The sequence below is a fragment of the Staurois parvus genome, unplaced genomic scaffold (genome assembly GCF_062004578.1).
Source record: "Staurois parvus isolate SC_StPar_1 unplaced genomic scaffold, SC_StPar_1.0 ptg000538l, whole genome shotgun sequence".
Taxonomy (NCBI): domain Eukaryota; kingdom Metazoa; phylum Chordata; class Amphibia; order Anura; family Ranidae; genus Staurois; species Staurois parvus.
Genome location: NW_028318334.1, coordinates 1,961,528 through 1,979,634, shown reverse-complemented (window position 1 = coordinate 1,979,634; position 18,107 = coordinate 1,961,528). Strand labels below are relative to the sequence as shown.

The window sequence follows — 18,107 nt, the reverse complement described above, 5'->3', positions numbered from 1 at the left end:
ATGCCCTATTTTCCCTTCTATACAAGAAGGTGTTTTAATACATTTACCCTCTACTTGTGCCCAGTCCCCAATTATGAGTTATCTTGTTAGGGGCTCAAGTGCTAAAACTTTTTTTTTTTTTTTTTTGGCCTCATGCACACTGGACTAAAATGCCCCTTTTACAGGCGTTTGATGTGTTTAGGTGCATTGCTCATCAGTGCATTCTGATGACCAGAATAAAGTATTATTCCTGCCAATTATCGAATGCATTAGTGTCAAGCGCAAATTTAATAGACTCCAGTTCTGTCACAACCCAAGCTATCGCAAGGGATGATCATCAGATTAATTTATTAAATTCATTAAAGTGTTAGGTAAAAAAATAAAATATGATAATACACTGAGTAAATAGAATCCCCTAAGCTTGCACACCGTGAAGCTTGGGGGGGGGGGGGGGGCTCAGTTTTCATCTTTGCCCTGGGCGCTGGATGACATTGTCCCGGTACTGAGTACTGTCCATTATGTTTTTTTTTTATTTGCAAGAACATCCAAATTTTCAGGAGAAGCTTTTGGGGTGTTCCCCCTTCTTTAAGGTCAAAGCAGTACTTTAGCAGAATGTTAAAATTGTAAAGGTAAAAGATTTTTTACTTTAATGCATTCATTGCATTAAGATAAAACTAACCTTTTATAGTAGCTTCCCCCATCCCCCAAATACTCTCCTGAGCCTGAGCTCTGTCCAGCACTGTGCATGTCTGCTGTAGCATTTCTTCTTTCTTCCCACTCTCACGAACTTGGCTGAGAATAGTAGGAGCCATTGGCTCCTGCTGCTGTCAGTCAAACCCTGTGAGCAGAGAGCGAGGGGCAGGGACAAGACTGGCTGTGTGTCTGAATAGATGCAAACAACCCAATTCAGGATCAAGCACACGAGTGCCTCCATAGAAAACGGCTTCCTATGGTGGCATTAGGGGGGGGGGGGGGGGCAAGAATGCAAGGTGGGGTGGAAGGAAGCCTGTCCTGAAAATTTGGATGTTCAAGCAAATAAAAAAGAATCACTGACAGTACTCTGTTGCTCTTGTTTCACAAACTGCAAACCAGTGGAACTGTGGTCTTCCAACTAAATCATGAGGTCCATGGGCTCACTCCCAAATGCACAGTTTATAAGCATGGTGTTATGTAGTGTCCCCACCCCACACTATGATCAATGCTCAAAGCCACTGGCTGCAAGCGCTGATCAAATGCTGGTTTTTCCAGCAGGACCTGTTGAACAGACAGCTGTACACACAGTCCAAAAGTGGACTATGCATTCGATGGAAGTTAGATGTTTTTGTCTGCAAAGGGTAAGTTACTTTTGGATTCCCGGCCTTAGAACCTCAGTTTTATGATACTGCCTTTCTTGTTTTGAGGGGTGTCTTTTGCATACCTTGCAGACTGGAATAACCTTGAGGATGAAACAAAGTGACTGACCTGGGACAGGCAGCAGGAACCTGCACATACAGTATCTCACAGAAGTGAGTACACCCCTCACATTTTTGTAAATTATATTTATTATATCTTTTCATCTGACAACACTGAAAAAATGACACATTATTACAATGTAAAGTAGTGAGTGTTGCAAAACTTCCAGAAAGAGGTCTCAAGGTACCTAAAAATACAGTCATGGCCGAAATTGTTGGCACCCTTGATATTTTTCCTGAAAATCAAGTATTTCACACAAAAAAGGTATTGCATTAACACATGTTTTGCTATACACATGTTTATTCCCTTTGTATGTATTGGAACAAATATAAAACAGAGGCAGAAAAGCAAATATGACATAATGTCACACAAAACCCCAAAAATGGGCTGGACAAAAGTATTGGCACCCTTAACTTAATATTTGGTTGCACACCCTTTGGAAAACATAACTGAAATCAGTCGCTTCCTATAACCATCAATAAGCTTCTGACACCTCTCACCCGGAATTTTGGACCACTCTTCCTTTGCAAACAGCTCCAGGTCTCTCTTATTGGAAGGACACCTTTTCCCAACAGCAATTTTAAGATCTCTCCACAGGTGTTCAATGGGATTTAGATCTGGGCTCATTGCTGGCCACTTCAGAACTCTCCAGCGCTTCTTTGCCATCCATTTCTGAGTGCTTTTTGACGTATGTTTGGGGTCATTGTCCTGCTGGAAGACCCAGGATCTTGGACGCAAACCCAGCTTTCTGACACTGGGCCCTACAGTGCGACCCAAAATCCTTTGGTAATCCTCAGATTTCATGATGCCTTGCACACAGTCAAGGCACCCAGTGCCAGAGGCAGCAAAACAACCCCAAAACATCATTGAACCTCCACCATATTTTACCGTAGGTACTGTGTTTTGTTCTTTGTAGGCCTCATTCCGTTTTCGGTAAACAGTAGAATGATGTGCTTTACCGAAAAGCTCTATCTTGGTCTCATCTGTCCACAAGACGTTTTCCCAGAAGGCTTTTGGCTTACTCAAGTACATTTTGGCAAACTGTAGTCTTGCTTTTTTATGTCTCTGTGTCAGCAGTGGGGTCCTCCTGGGTCTCCTGCCATAGCGTTTCATTTCATTTAAATGTCGACGGATAGTTCGCGCTGACACTGATGCTCCCTGAGCCTGCAGGACAGCTTGAATGTCTTTGGAACATGTTTGGGGCTGCTTATCCACCATCCGGACTATTCTGCGTTGCAATCTTTCATCAATTTTCCTCATCCGTCCACGACCAGGGAGATTAGCTACAGTGCCATGGGTTGCAAACTTCTTGATAATGTTGCGCACTGTGGACAAAGGCAAATCTAGTTCTCTGGAGATGGACTTGTAACCTTGAGATTGTTGATATTTTGCCACAATTTTGGTTCTCAGGTCCTCAGACAGTTCTCGTCTCCTCTTTCTGTTGTCCATGCTTAGTGTGGCACAGACAGACACACAATGCAAAGGTTAAGTGAACGTCTCTCCTTTTTATCTGCTTTCAGGTGTGATTTCTATATTGCCCACACCTGTTACTTGCCCCAGGTGAGTTTACAGGAGCATCACATGCTTGTAACATTCTTATTTATCCGCAGTTGTGAAAGGGTGCCAATACTTTTGTCCAGCCCATTTTTGGAGGTTTGTGTGACATTATGTCGAATTTGCTTTCTTTCCTCCCTTTTTTTGTTTTGTCCCAATACACACAAAGGGAATAAACATGTGTATAGCAAAACATGTGTTAATGCAATACGTTTCGTGAGAAATACATGATTTCCTGGAGAAATATCAAGGGTGCCAACAATTTCGGCCATGACTGTATATACAATCAGACAAAAAATAAGTATTCCGGGAATCCCTAGACACCAAGCCAATGAGAAACTAACAAAAAAAGAACTAGTTGTGGACTCAACCGGAATAGGGAATTTGTAAATACTCAAGAATAATCAAACAAAGAAGAAGGTGATCAGTGGCGCATGAAAATTTCTTTATTACAGACAAAATTAAAAGTATAAAACACCAAAATTCTCAGCACACTCCACAGGTTCCAAGTAGGTAAATCCCCGTCAGGGGAAAACTCATTAGTAGAAAGATAATTGTATGGATTACTCATTTGTAAGTTATACTAATCACCTTCCATTTGAGGCAAATTCCGGTTCTAGTCCATCTACGGCCACTACATATTACATCCTCTCAAGGGAGTTCAGTTTCCACCTAAACCACCTTTAGAGCATACCTACTCTCAGGAACATCCATCAATACACCAGCTTAGTCCTTGACCTGATCATGTATGAGGGAGGTTACAGTGGCCTGTTAGGATCTCCCAGGGAGATACTCTTCCAGCCCTACAGCTTGGCACCTGAGAGGGTCATGGGCTTTTCATATACCATTATCTATATCCTCCTCCGGACTACATGTGGTCATACGTTTAGGATCAGTTGCTGCTGTGATTTTGATGCCTTGGTGTTTAGTGTATGAGGGGGGTTTTGCTACCTTTCCTGCATCCCTCCATGTATTACACTAATATTTACACCATTCTCATTGTATGATTGGTCTGGTGCTTGGTTAATCCTGGCACTTATGGCTGGTCAAATCTGAGTATAGGAGTTTTTTTCTTGTTATTATGCTTTCGAACTCTTTCCTGCATGGAACATGTTATAGCTTACAAATTAGTCTTACAAATGAGTCATCCATAAAATTATCTTTCTACTAATGAGTTTTCCCCTGACAGGGATTTACCTACTTGGGACCTGTGGAGTGTGGTACGATTTTTTGTGTTTGTTTTATACTTTTAATTTTGTCTGCAATAAAGAAGTTTTCATGCGCCACTGATCATCTTCTCCTTTGTTTGATTTATTATTCTTGAGTATTTACAAATTCCCTATTCCAATTGAGTCCACAACTTTTTCTGTTAGTTTCTCAAAGTAGTGAGTGTACAGCTTGTATAACATGTAAATTTGCTGTCCCCTCAAAATAACTCAACACATAGCCATTAATGTCTAAACCGCTGGCAACAAAAGTGAGTACACCCCTAAGGGAAAATGTCCAAATTGGGCCCAATTAGCCATTTTACCTCCCTGGTGTCATGTGACTCATTACTGTTACAAGGTCTCGGGTGTGAATGGGGAGCAGGTGTGTTCATTTTGGTGTTATCGCTCTCACGCTCTCATACTGGTCACTGGAAGTTCAACATGGCACCTGATGGCAAAGAACTCTGATGATCTGAAAAAAAGAATTGTTGCTCTACATGAAGATGGGCTAGGCTGTAAGAAAATTTCCAAGACCCTGAAACTGAGCTGCAGCACGGTGGCCAAGACCATGCAGCGGTTTAACAGGACAGGTTCCACCCAGAACAGGCCTCGCTATGGTCGACCAAAGAAGTTGAGTGCACATGCCCAGTGTGATATCCAGAGGATGTCTTTGGGAAATAGACATATGAGTGCTGGCAGCATTGCTGCAGAGGTTGAAGGGGTGGGGGGTCAGCCTGTCAGTGCTCAGACCATACGCCACACACTGCATCAAATTGGTCTTCATGGCTATCGTCCCAGAAGGAAGCTTTTTGAAGATGCACAAGAAAGCTTGCAAACAGTTTGCAGAAGACAAGCAGACTAAGGACATGGATTACTGAGACCATGTCCTCTGGTCTGATGAGACCAAGATAAACTTATTTGGTTCAGATGGTGTCAAGCGTGTGTGGCGGCAACCAGGTGAGGAGTACAAAAATGTGTGTCTTGCCTAGACTGGGCCGCAGGGCAGTATTCCAACATAACGACCCAAAACACACCTCCAAGACAACCACTGCCTTGCTAAAGAAGCTGAGGGTAAAGGTGATGGACTGGCCAAGCGTGTCTCCAGACCTAAGCCCTATTGAGCATCTGTGGGGCATCCTCAAACGGAAGATGGAGGAGCACAAGGTTTCTAACATCCACCAGCTCCGTGATATTGTCATGGAGGAGTGGAAGAGGACTCCAGTGGCAACCTGTGAAGCTCTGGTGAACTCCATGCCCAAGAGGGTTAAGGCAGTGCTGGAAAATAATGGTGGCTACACAAAATATTGACACTTTGGGCCCAATTTGAACATTTTCCCTTAGGGGTGTACTCACTTTTGTTGCCAGCAGTTTAGACATTAATGGCTGTGTGTTGAGTTATTGTAAGGGGACAGCAAATTTACACTGTTATACAAGCTGTACACTCACTACTTTACATTGTTGCAAAGTGTAATTTCTTCAGTGTTGTCACATGAAAAGATGAAATAAAATATTTACAAAAATGTGAGGGGTGTACTCACTTCTGTGAGACACTATATTAACAAAAAGCTGGGTAATTGGGAAAAAGGTCAAATTTGGCAACCATTAGTAAGCAAGATAGACTGTATTACCTGTTGTACCTGTTGTATTTGCAGCAGAGGGGCAGGTAAACAGAATAAAAATTGATGGCTAGGCCTTTTGGTGCTTGCTCTGACATCTTGGTGTGTACTTCCCTGTCCAAGCTCAGGCTGATATGAACACTTTTCCCCGTCTTTTCATGCACATACTCCAGGAGTTTTCTGCTGATAACCCCAGCTCTGATCCTCAACTTTAAGATGAATGGAAGCCCATGTTGTCTATTGAGAATGACCTTGTACTAGATTGCTTAAGAAAAAGAATGTCACAAGACACACACATTGTAGCTTATTGCAGAATAAATTGATGTTTGTCCTTGAGAGTAGCGTTAGAAAGGACCTGCCTGAAACCACAATGAATTTCAATAATTAAATTTACAGTATGTGACCCATCAGTGCAGAATTGGACAACCACTTTTTTCAGCACATAGAGACATTTCTAGTTGGCTTAATATTGTCATTCAAGTCAAAAATTCTCTTGGGTTATGTCATTCTCTTTGAACCAAATATAAAATTTGTAATCTGCCAAAAGATGGATTAGTTGCATTTTCTAAATTTGTAACTTCATCTTCTTCATCACTTAAAGACAAACAAGACAGGGAGCCAGTACAAGATGCATTGGTAAGGGCCATGGATAGATGTTTCCATATACAAATGTTGTTAAATAATATAAATAGAAACAGAGGGCAGATTTATTATAAACTCAGATGTCTGTCCCCCTTCTTGTACTGGTGGGGCACACCAACAGCCATAGATTTCTATACAATGGGATTGCTGTACTACCTATCACCGCAGCATGGAGCTAAGCCACAGTGGGGGCAGTGGGGGTTTATTTACTAAAGCTGGAGAGTGCAAAATCAGGCTCACTTCTGCATAGAACCAATCAGCTTATAACCTCAGCTTGTTCAATTAAGCTTTGGCAATAAAACCTGGAAGCTGATTGGTTTGTATGCAGAAGTGAGCCTGATTTTTCCCTCTCCAGCTTTAGTAAATTTATTTATTTCAGGTACTTATATAGCGCTGCCAGTTTACACAGAACTTTACATATATATTGTACATTCACATCAGTCCCTAACCCTCAAGGGGTGTACAATCTAAGGTCCCTAACATACAGCCAGAGCTACAATGGAACGGTTTAGATCAGGGTTGGCAACCTGTTGATCGCAATCGACCGGTCAACCACGTGGAACTGACAGGTCATTCATGACTGCGGTTCTGCCTCCCCCAAGGCTCTGCCATTCTCATGTTGCAGGCAGAGAGGAGAGCAGGAGGCACCATATTATGAATACTTTTTCAAGGTACTGTATTTGCCTAGGTGAGGGAGCACATGTCTGACTAACATTGCACTTTGCTTTGAATGGCTTGGAAGGCTGTGCAGTAGCTAAAGTGGCATTGCCAGAAATATGATGCCCTGTAGTCTACCTCTATCCCTGACCCGGGCCATGCTACCATGATGAGCAGCAATCAACATGACCTAGGAGATGATCCCTGCAGAGTAATGCATGGCTTACGTACCTAAAGGGGAGCATGCACACTGTGGTGTCAATGCTGCAAAAGCTCTATTAGTCTGCAGATTGTTATCACCAGGAAGGAGTGAGGCCTACATATTTAGAGGAAATATTTATGTTAAAAACAAAGGACACATATAGATAATGTAATTAAATATTTCTGGGTTTAGGACTACTTTAAAACTGGTACTTATAGGCTCTCCATTGGATCTATATTGACTGCTGATTTTCTATTGCAGTGCAACTACTTAGTGACCATGGGAAACTTCTGATTGTTTTCCACAGTTTTCAGTAAAGCTTATTAAACCAATAAAATGTAAGTCCAGGCATTACACAAATTTACTCTCAAACCCCTCTCTCCCCCCCACCCCAGAGCATTTTTACCTTGTAGCAAGAAACAACTTTTTTCTTTTTTTTTTTCTTCTTGTGATATCATCTCCAGGCTTAGAAAATTCATGCAGAGGCAGCTGATAGGAGCCCAATTGCTACTGATGTAGGCAAGTCCCCAGAACTACATCTCCGAAAAGTCCCCTCCAAAGGTCCTGGAGAATCATGGCAACATCAGTGTTCTGCTGGGGAAAAAAAATTAAAAATCAATGCGCGTATGTAAAATGAGGCAGAAAGTGGCAAGGAATAGGAAGAATTCTGTTGTTTAGCAGGCAGGGCTAAAATTGCTAGATGGGATTTCAAGGCAGAAAAGGACTTGTGTTGTCAAAACACAAAGTAAGTAAAGCGGTAGTAAAATCGCAGTGTTGATTTTTACATACAGGTAAGCCTATGATAAGGCTTATCTATGGGAATAGTTAATATCTCCTAAACATGCACTGTTTAGGAGATATTTACTTTAGCAGCAGCCAGTGACATCACTGGCGCATGCGCAGTGGGCTCTGAATGGACTGTGCCACAGGTGAGCCAGAGTGACGTCATCGTTACTCGGCCATTTATAAGGCTGAAGCCCACAAACCTGGAAGGAGGATCGAGTGAAGATGCCAGCCAGATGCCATGACCGTGACCCGTAACAGCGTGCCGCTGGAGGGTTTGGTTTTCAGGTAAGTCTGTCATAACGTGCTAATATGAGATGCATACGAGCACATTATGACCTAAGCCACCATGGGGCCCAATTTATTTTTTTGGTACAGTTTACTACCGCTTTAAGAGCACACTGGATTTATGGCCAATCAACAGTGTATGTATTAAATAAATGTGCTGAAATTGTTCTTCCTTATTTTGTCGCAACATACACGTTTAAGGGTTTATACATATGAACTGTAAAAACACTAGCATGAGATTCTTGTTGCCCTCCAGCAGCTGGTAAATGAAAATCATATTCAGCAACTAAAAATCAATGTGCTTTGAAATAAAGAGGGCAGCAGAGTTGGTCTATGTTGACACAGTGGCCATTTTATTTCTACCCCTTCCACAAGGAAGATTAGCTTATCATGCTTTTCTATGTGTTAAACCATTGATGACTACCTATTGATGCATATCTCTGATTGACTTTTTTTTGTGCACATGCAGTCAGCTTTCACCGGTCTCAAGCCAGGAAAGTAGATTTGAAGCAGAATTCTAGCTATGGCCATTTTTACATAGTTACATTGGTCCAACTTGGACCAATCTAACTATGCATATACCATACCTATGGGATCCCTCTAGAACAGCCTTTCTCAACCTTTTCAACACAGAGGGACCCTTGAAATGACTTTTTGGTCTTGGTAACCCCTGCTAAAAATACTGTATCTACAGCGCATGATACATTTGTGTGATGGTCAGTGGCAAAATGTTCCTTACACTTGTGGTCATTGAGAAGAATTACCACCTTATAGGTAGCTAAAAATATCAATGGCGTCAGTGGGAACTTATGTGAGAGGTGGATATTGCTCAAGGAACCCCTAGCAACCTCTGGAGGAACTCTAGGGTTCCATGGAACCCTGGTTGAGAAACCCTATTCTAGAAGCTGGAAAACACTGTAGTAGACACCTGTACTCCAGTGATCTCCACTAGCATCCAGGTCCTGAATGTCCTGCTGCATTCTGAACACATGAGGTGAGTCACCCGGCACAGGCACCAATCGGAGGTTGCGTTTCATTTTCTCAATAAATGCAAAGCATTCTCTTATTGGACAGGGTGGTGATATCCAGCTTAGACCAATGAAGCTATAAGGGATTAAAGGTATGTCTAATTTTACAAAGTTAATTTTAATGTGCTTTGTACACACATTTAACATTCTTTGACCATTACATGTTTTTAGTGTATTTGTGATCCAGATTGAAAATAGTTTCTAAAAATGTAATTGCCGGTGTATATAAACAACTTGTGATATATTCTGGCTGATTGTCAGATAGTTGATGTGATCCTTTAGATGTCATTTCCCTTGTGTTGGTATTTTCTTTAATCACACAGACTTGTCTCACTGTTGTTCTTTGTTATCCCACAGGGCCAAGCTGACCTCCTGAAACATGCCAAGAATGAAGCTGTGGACCACGTCAGGCAGATCCACCATGCAGGGCAATCCTGTGGGATAAGCCGGGACAGCTCCCACTCCCCCTCCCTGGATGTATTTAGGCCACGAGGGGCCCTGGAACCCATCCCTGAGACTGAAAGTGGGGGGAGCACTGGCTCTTGAAGATGCATTCTGATGCCAGCATAGAACTTAACCCCTTGCATGGCAAAGCCCTCTTCAGAATTATGCCATGCAGTGTGTCAAAGTTTTTCCACACAGCTACAGGGTAAATGTTAGGACCTCCATTATCACCATCTCTTGACACACCTCTATGGGACATTTCCTATAAAGTCAACCGCTGGACTTTAACGGTGACTGATCTAATTCACAGACAAATGTCTATATGAAGGCATACAGTTTTATTTTTGTGCACTTACAGAACCAGCCTCACTTCCCCTCAGTCTGCACCTTCCCAGAAGCAGTGAAAATTTGGGTTAGGGAGGGACAAGTGTATTGCTACCTCTGGTCACCTTCCCCATGCCCCTATCTCTGTGTAGTGTATGAGATTACTTGTGGAATAAAGACACTTGTTCTGATCTCATGATGGTGGTGTAATATTTTGCATTGTGCCCTCAACTTTGTTTTTACTAGCATATGGCGACACTGGGAGTACATACTGAATGATAAATACACTGCTCAAAAAAATGAAAGGAACGCTTCTTAATCCAAGTATAGCATCAAGTCAGTTAAACTCCTGAGATATTTACCTGGTCAGTTAAGTAGCAGAGAGGGTTGTTGATCAGTTTCAGCTGCTTTGGTGTTAATGAAATTAACAGGTGCACTAGATGGGCAACAATGAGACAACCCCTGAAACAGTAATGGTTTTACAGGTAGAGGCCACTAACATTTGTTTTCCCTACTCATCTTTTCTGTTTTTCACTAGTTTAGCATTTGGCTAGGGTCAGTGTCACTACTGGTAGCATGAGGTAATACCTGGACCCTACAGAGGTTGCTCAGGCAGTCCAACTCCTCCAGGATGGCACATCAATACGCCATTGCCAGAAGGTTTGCTGTGTCTCCCAGCACAGTCTCAAGAGCATGGAGGAGATTCCAGGAGACAGGCCTGGACAGGGCCGTAGAAGGCCGTAGGTCCTTAACCCCCTACAAAATGACCTCCAGCAGGCAACTGGTGTGAATGTCGCTGACCAATCAGAAATAAACTTAATGAGGGTGGCCTGAGGGCCTAGTGTCCTCTATTAGGCCCTGTACTCACTGCCTGGCACCATAGAGCTTGATTGGCATTTGCCATTGAACACCAGAATTGGCAGATCCGCCACTTGCGCCCTGTGCTTTTCACAGATGATAGCAAGTTCACCATGATCACATGTGATAGAAGTGAAAGGGTGTGGAGAAGCCGTAGAGAAAGTTATGCTGCCTGTAACATGGTTCAGCATGACCGTTTTGGTGGTGGGTCACTGATGGTCTGGAGAGACATATCCATGGAGGGATGCACAGACCTCTACAGGCTAAATAATGGCACTCTGACTGGGATGAAATGCTTGGACCCATTGTCAGACCCTACGCTGGTGCAGTGGGTCTTCGGTTCCTCCTGGTGCTCGACAATGCTCGGCATCATGTGGCGAGAGTATGCAGGCAGTTCCTGGATGGATGAAGGAACTGATATCATTGATTGACCCCCACGCTTGCCTGAACTAAATCCAATAGAACAGCTCTCGGATATTATGTTTTGGTCCATCCGCCACCGCCAGCTTGCACCTCAGACTGTCCAGGAGCTCAGTGATGCCCTGGTCCAGATCTGGGAGGAAATCCCCCAGGACACCATCAGTCGTATCATTAGGAGTATGCCCCGGTGTTGTCAGGCATGCATACAAGCACGTGGGGGCCATACAAACTACTGAGTACCATTTTGAGTTGCTGCAATGAAATTTCAGCAAAATGGACTAGCCTGCTGCATCATTTTTTCACTTTGATTTTCGGGGTGTCTTTGAATTCAGTCCTCTGTAGGTTGATAGTTTTCATTTCCATCAAACGATGGGGCATCCTTACATTCCTAACAGATTAACCAGTCCAGATCAGTATAGATATCCAGTAGGAAAATTTTTTTTTCCCCATCGAGATCTGATGTGTTTTCAAAATGTTCCTTTAATTTTTTTGAGCAGTGTAGAATTATAGATATTAATGAAGAACTTCACTCTCATTCAACATTTACTCTTTTTTAATCCTGATGCTGCTAGCATTAGTAAATGGATAGGAATGGATATCATATTTACTTGTTTTAAACTTTTTTTTTTTTACACATTTCTTCAGTTACTTCCTGGTTTCCAAGCCTATGCAAATTATGTCATACATTCAAGGAGTCTTCAGGATTGGAGGGGTTTTCTCAGCTCAGCCAATGCCTGAGCTAAGGGCAGATGGATTCAAGGAAGTAAATGCTAAATTAATCATCTGTCCTTATTTAAGATGGCCCCTGCCAGAACTGCCTGGGGGTGTTTTTCAAAATGATTTCTCAGCAATGGCATGGAGACATGAATGGAGGTAGTTTGCTTTGAATATTAACAATGAATTAAATAGCATTTTTGGTTTGTGGCACTCAGATGCAGTGTACTTCCGCTTTAAACACATTTTCCAATTAAAGCAATTTTTAATGACTCAAATAGAAATATGATAATGTGACACAAAGGGCATCAAAACTGATGTTTCAGCCATCAGTAGGGGGGAAATGTGCTTTGCTTGTTTTAGATAATGTGTTTTTTCTCCAGTCAGAATAGGATAGTATCTTCAAAGTTAAAGCGGTACTAAACTGCAAAAAAATAAAACAAAAAAAAAAATCTCACTGCAAGTTAAGAGCATAATGTGCTATTATGCTTAGTGTACTAGCACAGTGGTCGGCAAGCCGCGGCTCGCGAGCCACATGCGGCTCTTTGCACGCTTTAATGCGGCTCTTGTGTGCCGGGCGCCCGCTCCCCTCCCTCCTCTCGGGCAGCAGGGACTCTGCAGCGTGATCCAAAAAAAAAACAGCCAGGGCAGCGCGCTCAAATGCAATGATTGGCCAGTCTCGCTGCCACTCACATCCTGATAGCCAGTGATTGGCTGTCAGGATGTGTGTAGGCGGGGCAACGTGACGAACGTGAGAGGAGCTAGGCTCCTCTCACAGTCCGCCCTGAAGACCGGAACGGCGCGGGAATACGGCGAGAGGAACGCGCGGAGCAAAGGTAAGTGAATTGACACAGGGGGGACTTGGCTTACTACTTGCTACTTACTTACTACTACTATATGGGGGATGAATTAATATGGGGAATGAATTACTATATGGGAGATGAATTACTATATGGGGGATGAATTACTATATGGGGGATGAATTACTATGGGGGATGAATTACTATATGGGGGATGAATTACTATATGGGGGATGAATTACTATATGGGGGATGAATTACTATGGGGGATGAATTACTATATGGGGGATGAATTACTATGGGGGATGAATTACTATATGGGGGATGAATTACTATATGGGGGATGAATTACTATGAGGGATGAATTACTATATGGGGGATGAATTACTATGGGGGGGGGATGAATTACTATATGGGGGATGAATTACTATAGGGGGGATGAATTACTATATGGAGGATGAATTACTCTATGGGGGATGAATTACTATAGGGGGGATGAATTACTATAGGGGGGATGAATTACTATGGGGGATGAATTACTATATGGGGGATGAATTACTATGGGGGATGAATTACTATAAAAACTTATTGAAACTAAAAACAGTGTACCATCCTATGTATTTCCAGTTTTAAAAATGTGGCTCTCAAAATAAATTTCAATCGTGGTTTTGGCGAGATTTGGCTCAGTTGAAAAAAAAGGTTGCCCACCACTGTACTAGCACATTATGAAATACTTACCTGAAAATTTAGCACTCCATTGGCGTGCTGTCTCGGCTCCCCTGGGCTTCCATCTTCACCTGGTCTTCCTTCTGGGTTCGCAGGCTGCGGCCGTTTGACTTGCCAAGCCGCAATGATGTCACTCCCGCACACACGTATGGGAGGCTTGGCCACGGCATCCCGTCCATTGAGAGCACAGTGCGCATGCACCAGTGACAACACTGGCACTGCTAAAGTAAATATCTAATAAACGGTAGAGGTTTAGGAGATATTTACTGTACTTACAGGTAAGCCTTATTATAGGCTTACCTGTAGGTAAAAAGGTACCAAAAAAGACTTTACTACCAGCATATTTGTTATGGAGAACTATCCTGAGAATGAATGTACACATTGGGTGAATATAGATCTCATGATGTCTCACCCTTTGGAAACCATCTGATCCAAAAGTAAACGTGACAATTTTTTTTACTGCCACCGCCCTATTACAAAACATAATGGATTGTAAATAAATATGTAGCTGCAATAGCATTCACAAGTTTGATTACATTTGCTTCATCCAACTCCTGGCTTTCTACAGCTGAACAGGTGCAACCCCCCTCCTAAACTCCCCTCTGTAAGCCTCAGACATCCTAAAAGGCTGCCAGGTTGGTAGGTGAAATAAAGGGTTAAACATTCTGCTCACAGCACCAGATCTGTAGGATACCATCTGCAGGTGCCTGAACCCAGAAATGCTCTGCTCTGAGCACTTCCGGGTTCAGCGATGTCACATTTTGGTTGGCTGTGGTCAGGCAATAGCTGACCAACAACTTTCTGTGCCTGATCTACTTCAATTGAGTGCAAGGAGACATAGGGGATCTTGTAGACCTATGATGTCTCCTTGAAGAGAACCTGTCACTCCATATGTGCTATAAGATAAGAAGCTTCTCAGCCCCCTTGTTGGGGCATTAAAGTGAAAAAGATATATATATATATATATATATATATATATATATATATACACAGTTGCAAGAAAAAGTATGTGAACCCCTTGGGATTACGTGGAACTTTGCATGAATTGGGCATAAAATGTGCTCTGAACATCATCTAAGTCACAACAATAGAAGAACACAGTCTGCTGAACATAATACTACACAAACATTAGATGTTGCCATGGTTTAATTGCACATAACATGTAAACATTCACAGTGCAGGGAGGAAAAAGTATGTGAACCTTTGGACTTAATAACGGGTTGACCCTCCTTTGGCAGCAATAACCTCAACCAAATGTTTCCTGTAGTTGCAGATCAGACCTGCACAACGATCTGGAGTCATTTTGGACCACTCCTCTTCACAAAACTGTGTCAGTGTAGCAATATTCTTGGGATGTCTGGTGTGAATCGCTCTCTTAATATCATGCCACAGCATTTCAATTGGGTTGAGGTCAGGACTCTGACTGGGCCACTCCAGAAGGCGTATTCTGTGCTGTTGCAGCCATTGTTTTGTGGAATTACTTGTATGCTTTGGGTCATTGTCCTGTTGCATTACCCATCCTCTGCGGAGCTTCAGTTGGCAGACAGATGGTCGTACGTTTTCCTGCAAAATGTCTTGATAAACTCTGGAATTCATTTTCCCATCAATGACAACAATCCGTCCGGGCCCTGAGGCAGCAAAGCAACCCCAAACCATGATGCTCCCCCCGCCATGTTTTACAGTGGGGATGAGGTTTTGATGTTGGTGTGCTGTGCCTTTTTTTCTCCACACATAGTGTTGTGTGTTCTTCCCAAACAACTCAATCTTGGTTTCATCTCTCCACAGTATATTTTGCCAGTAGTGCTGTGGAACATCCAGGTGCTCTTTTGCAAACTTCAAACGTGTTACAATATTCTTTTTAGACAGCAATGGCTTCCTTCGTGGTGTCCTCCCATGTACTCCATTCTTGTTTAATGTTTTCCTTATTGTAGATGTGTCACCAAAAATGTTAGCATTTGCCAGAGATTTCTGTACGTCTTTAGCTGACACTCTGGGATTCTTCTTTACTGCTGGGCACAGGTGGGTGGCACTGCTGGGCACTGATCATCAGCGCCGATCTGTTTTCTGACAATTGCCGGTTATCGGCAATACTTTCCTTACGCTGTGACAGTTTGAGGAAAGTACTACCGATAACAGGCAACTGCATTTACCCGGTGATCTGCTGTGTCATTGGACACAGCTGATCACGTGGTAAAAGGCCGCTGTGATTGGCTTTTTACCACATCATGTGATCAGCTGTGTCCATAGGACACAGTGATCATGAAGGCCGCTAAGGGGGCGCAGGAGGGTGTCATATGACGCCATAGCCATCATTAGATGCGGTTGTCAAGTGGTTAAAATCATATGCTCATGTATGTAGGCCCTCCTTTTTTTGTTTGCATTTTATGTCTTGTTGAGAGGTTTCCCCTCACAGCCTGTCCCAGACACACAACAGGTTATAACAGGAAATCCCCTCTTAGACAGCTGTCACCACAGCAGATGCCCCCATTGGGGATGTCACAATGCCTTGTTTATAATCTTATTCATTAGCATGCAGGATACTACTCCAGGTATGAGAGCTGCTCCTCCTATACAGTGACGTCATCCTGTCAATTACCCATCTTTTCTTCTCCCCTTTTTCATTCACACAAAATTCATACCGTCCAACTTTTTGAGATGAGAATGAGGGACACCTATTAGCAAATGTACGTAGGCATACGACACACCTATGTTACCACTAGTATTCCTTTATACTGGCTTTTGAATTTTACAAATGCAGCAACTTAGAAACTGAATGAAAGGTTTAGCACTGGGAAACAAATAGTTAATTTTATATACAACTATATACTGTAGATCAGAATAAAATGAGGGACAAATGATTAGGAAAGAGGGACTTTGTTCCAAATCAAGGACAGTTGGGAGGTATGCAAAATGTCTCATAACATTTTAGACCATTGCAAGAGGTAACTTTTTGGCCTTAACAATGTATATAAATCTCTGTGGCAAAGTTCCACTTTAAACATTTTCAATGGGCAGACCTGTTGTGGTGATAACGGTCTAAGAAAGCAATTCCTCTCAATTCAATTCCTGTTGTATTTCTGGGACAGGAGGTGAGGTGACATCTCTTAACAGCACATAGAATGCAAAAATAAATACCAATTTAAATAAATCAATAAATAAATAAGGGCTTGTGCGCATGGGCATATGATTTCAAGTAGGATCTTGGACTTTACCTTTCGCTTTATGTGTCAGGCTACACTGGAATAACACTGGAACACACTCCACATTGGGACCCAAAATTGCACACACACCCCCACCACTAAGCACCAGAACCCTCCACCTCTCCCAGTTGAGCACCAGTGTTCCCTTGTCCCCACTCTGAGTACTAAGACCCCCCTCACCCCTCCCCTCCCCTGAATGAGCACTGTTGCACCCTTTTATCTGCCCACTAAGCACCAGTACTCCCATACCCCCCTTTTCCCCTCCCATGGAGCAACAGTACCCCCTGTCTTCCCACTAGGCAGCAGTGCCCCCCTTTTTCCCCCACTGAGTATCAATGCCCCCGTTTTCCCACTAAGTTGCAGTGGCACCTTTTGTTCCCCCACTGAGCACCAGTGCCTCCTGTCTCCCTACTAAGCAGCAGTGCCCCCTTTTTCCTCCCCTGAGCACCAGTGCCCCATCTTCCCACTAAGCAGGAGTGCCCCCCATTTTTCCCCCCACTGAGCACCAGTGCCCCCCTTTTCCCCCCATCGAACACCAGTGCCATTCTGTCTTCCCACTACACAGCAGTGCCATCTTTTGTTCCCCCACTGAGCACAAGTACCCTCTTTTTCCTCCACTTAGCACCGGTGCCCCCCTGTCTTCCCACTATGCAGCAGTGCCACCTTTTGTCCCTCCACTGAGCACCAGTGCCCAATTTTTCCTCCATTGAGCACCAGTGCCCCCCTGTCTTCCCACTAAGAAGTGCCCCCCTTTTTCCCTCCAATGACACTACACAGCAGTGCCATCTTTTGTTCCCCCACTGAGCACAAGTACCCTCTTTTTCCTCCACTTAGCACCGGTGCCCCCTGTCTTCCTACTAAGCAGCAGTGCCACCTTTTGTCCCCCCCACTGAGCACCAGTGCCCCCTTTTTCCTCCACTGAACACCAGTGCCCCCTGTCTTCCCACTAGGCAGCAGTGCCCCCCTTCCCCCCCCCACAGAGCACCAGTACCCCCCCTGTCTTCCCACTTAGCAGCAGTGCCCCCTTTTGCCCCCCCCCCAATGATTACAAGTGCTTTATTTGTCTCCCCACTGTTTATGTTGCTTCAATTTATTATTGAACAGAAAGCTCTCTCCCCTGTCAGCTCCTGCACACTGCTTTGTATGACTCTGCATAGCACAGCTATACAAAGTAGTGTGCTTACAGTGTAAAGCACAGACACAGCCCCCATA

At 43.4% G+C, this 18,107-nt stretch overlaps 1 protein-coding gene across 1 annotated transcript in view; it reads left to right on the top strand.

Moving 5' to 3' along the window:
* The window catches only part of LOC149451451 (inactive phospholipase C-like protein 2), a 289,791-nt gene extending 279,418 nt beyond the window's left edge, over positions 1-10,373 (top strand). Inside the window, exon 6 of the mRNA XM_089690633.1 lies at positions 9,767-10,373. Coding sequence (XP_089546759.1) covers positions 9,767-9,955 — 189 coding nt within the window. The 3' untranslated portion in view covers positions 9,956-10,373. The remainder of the gene's footprint in view (positions 1-9,766) is intronic.
* Positions 10,374-18,107: the final 7,734 nt, after the last annotated feature.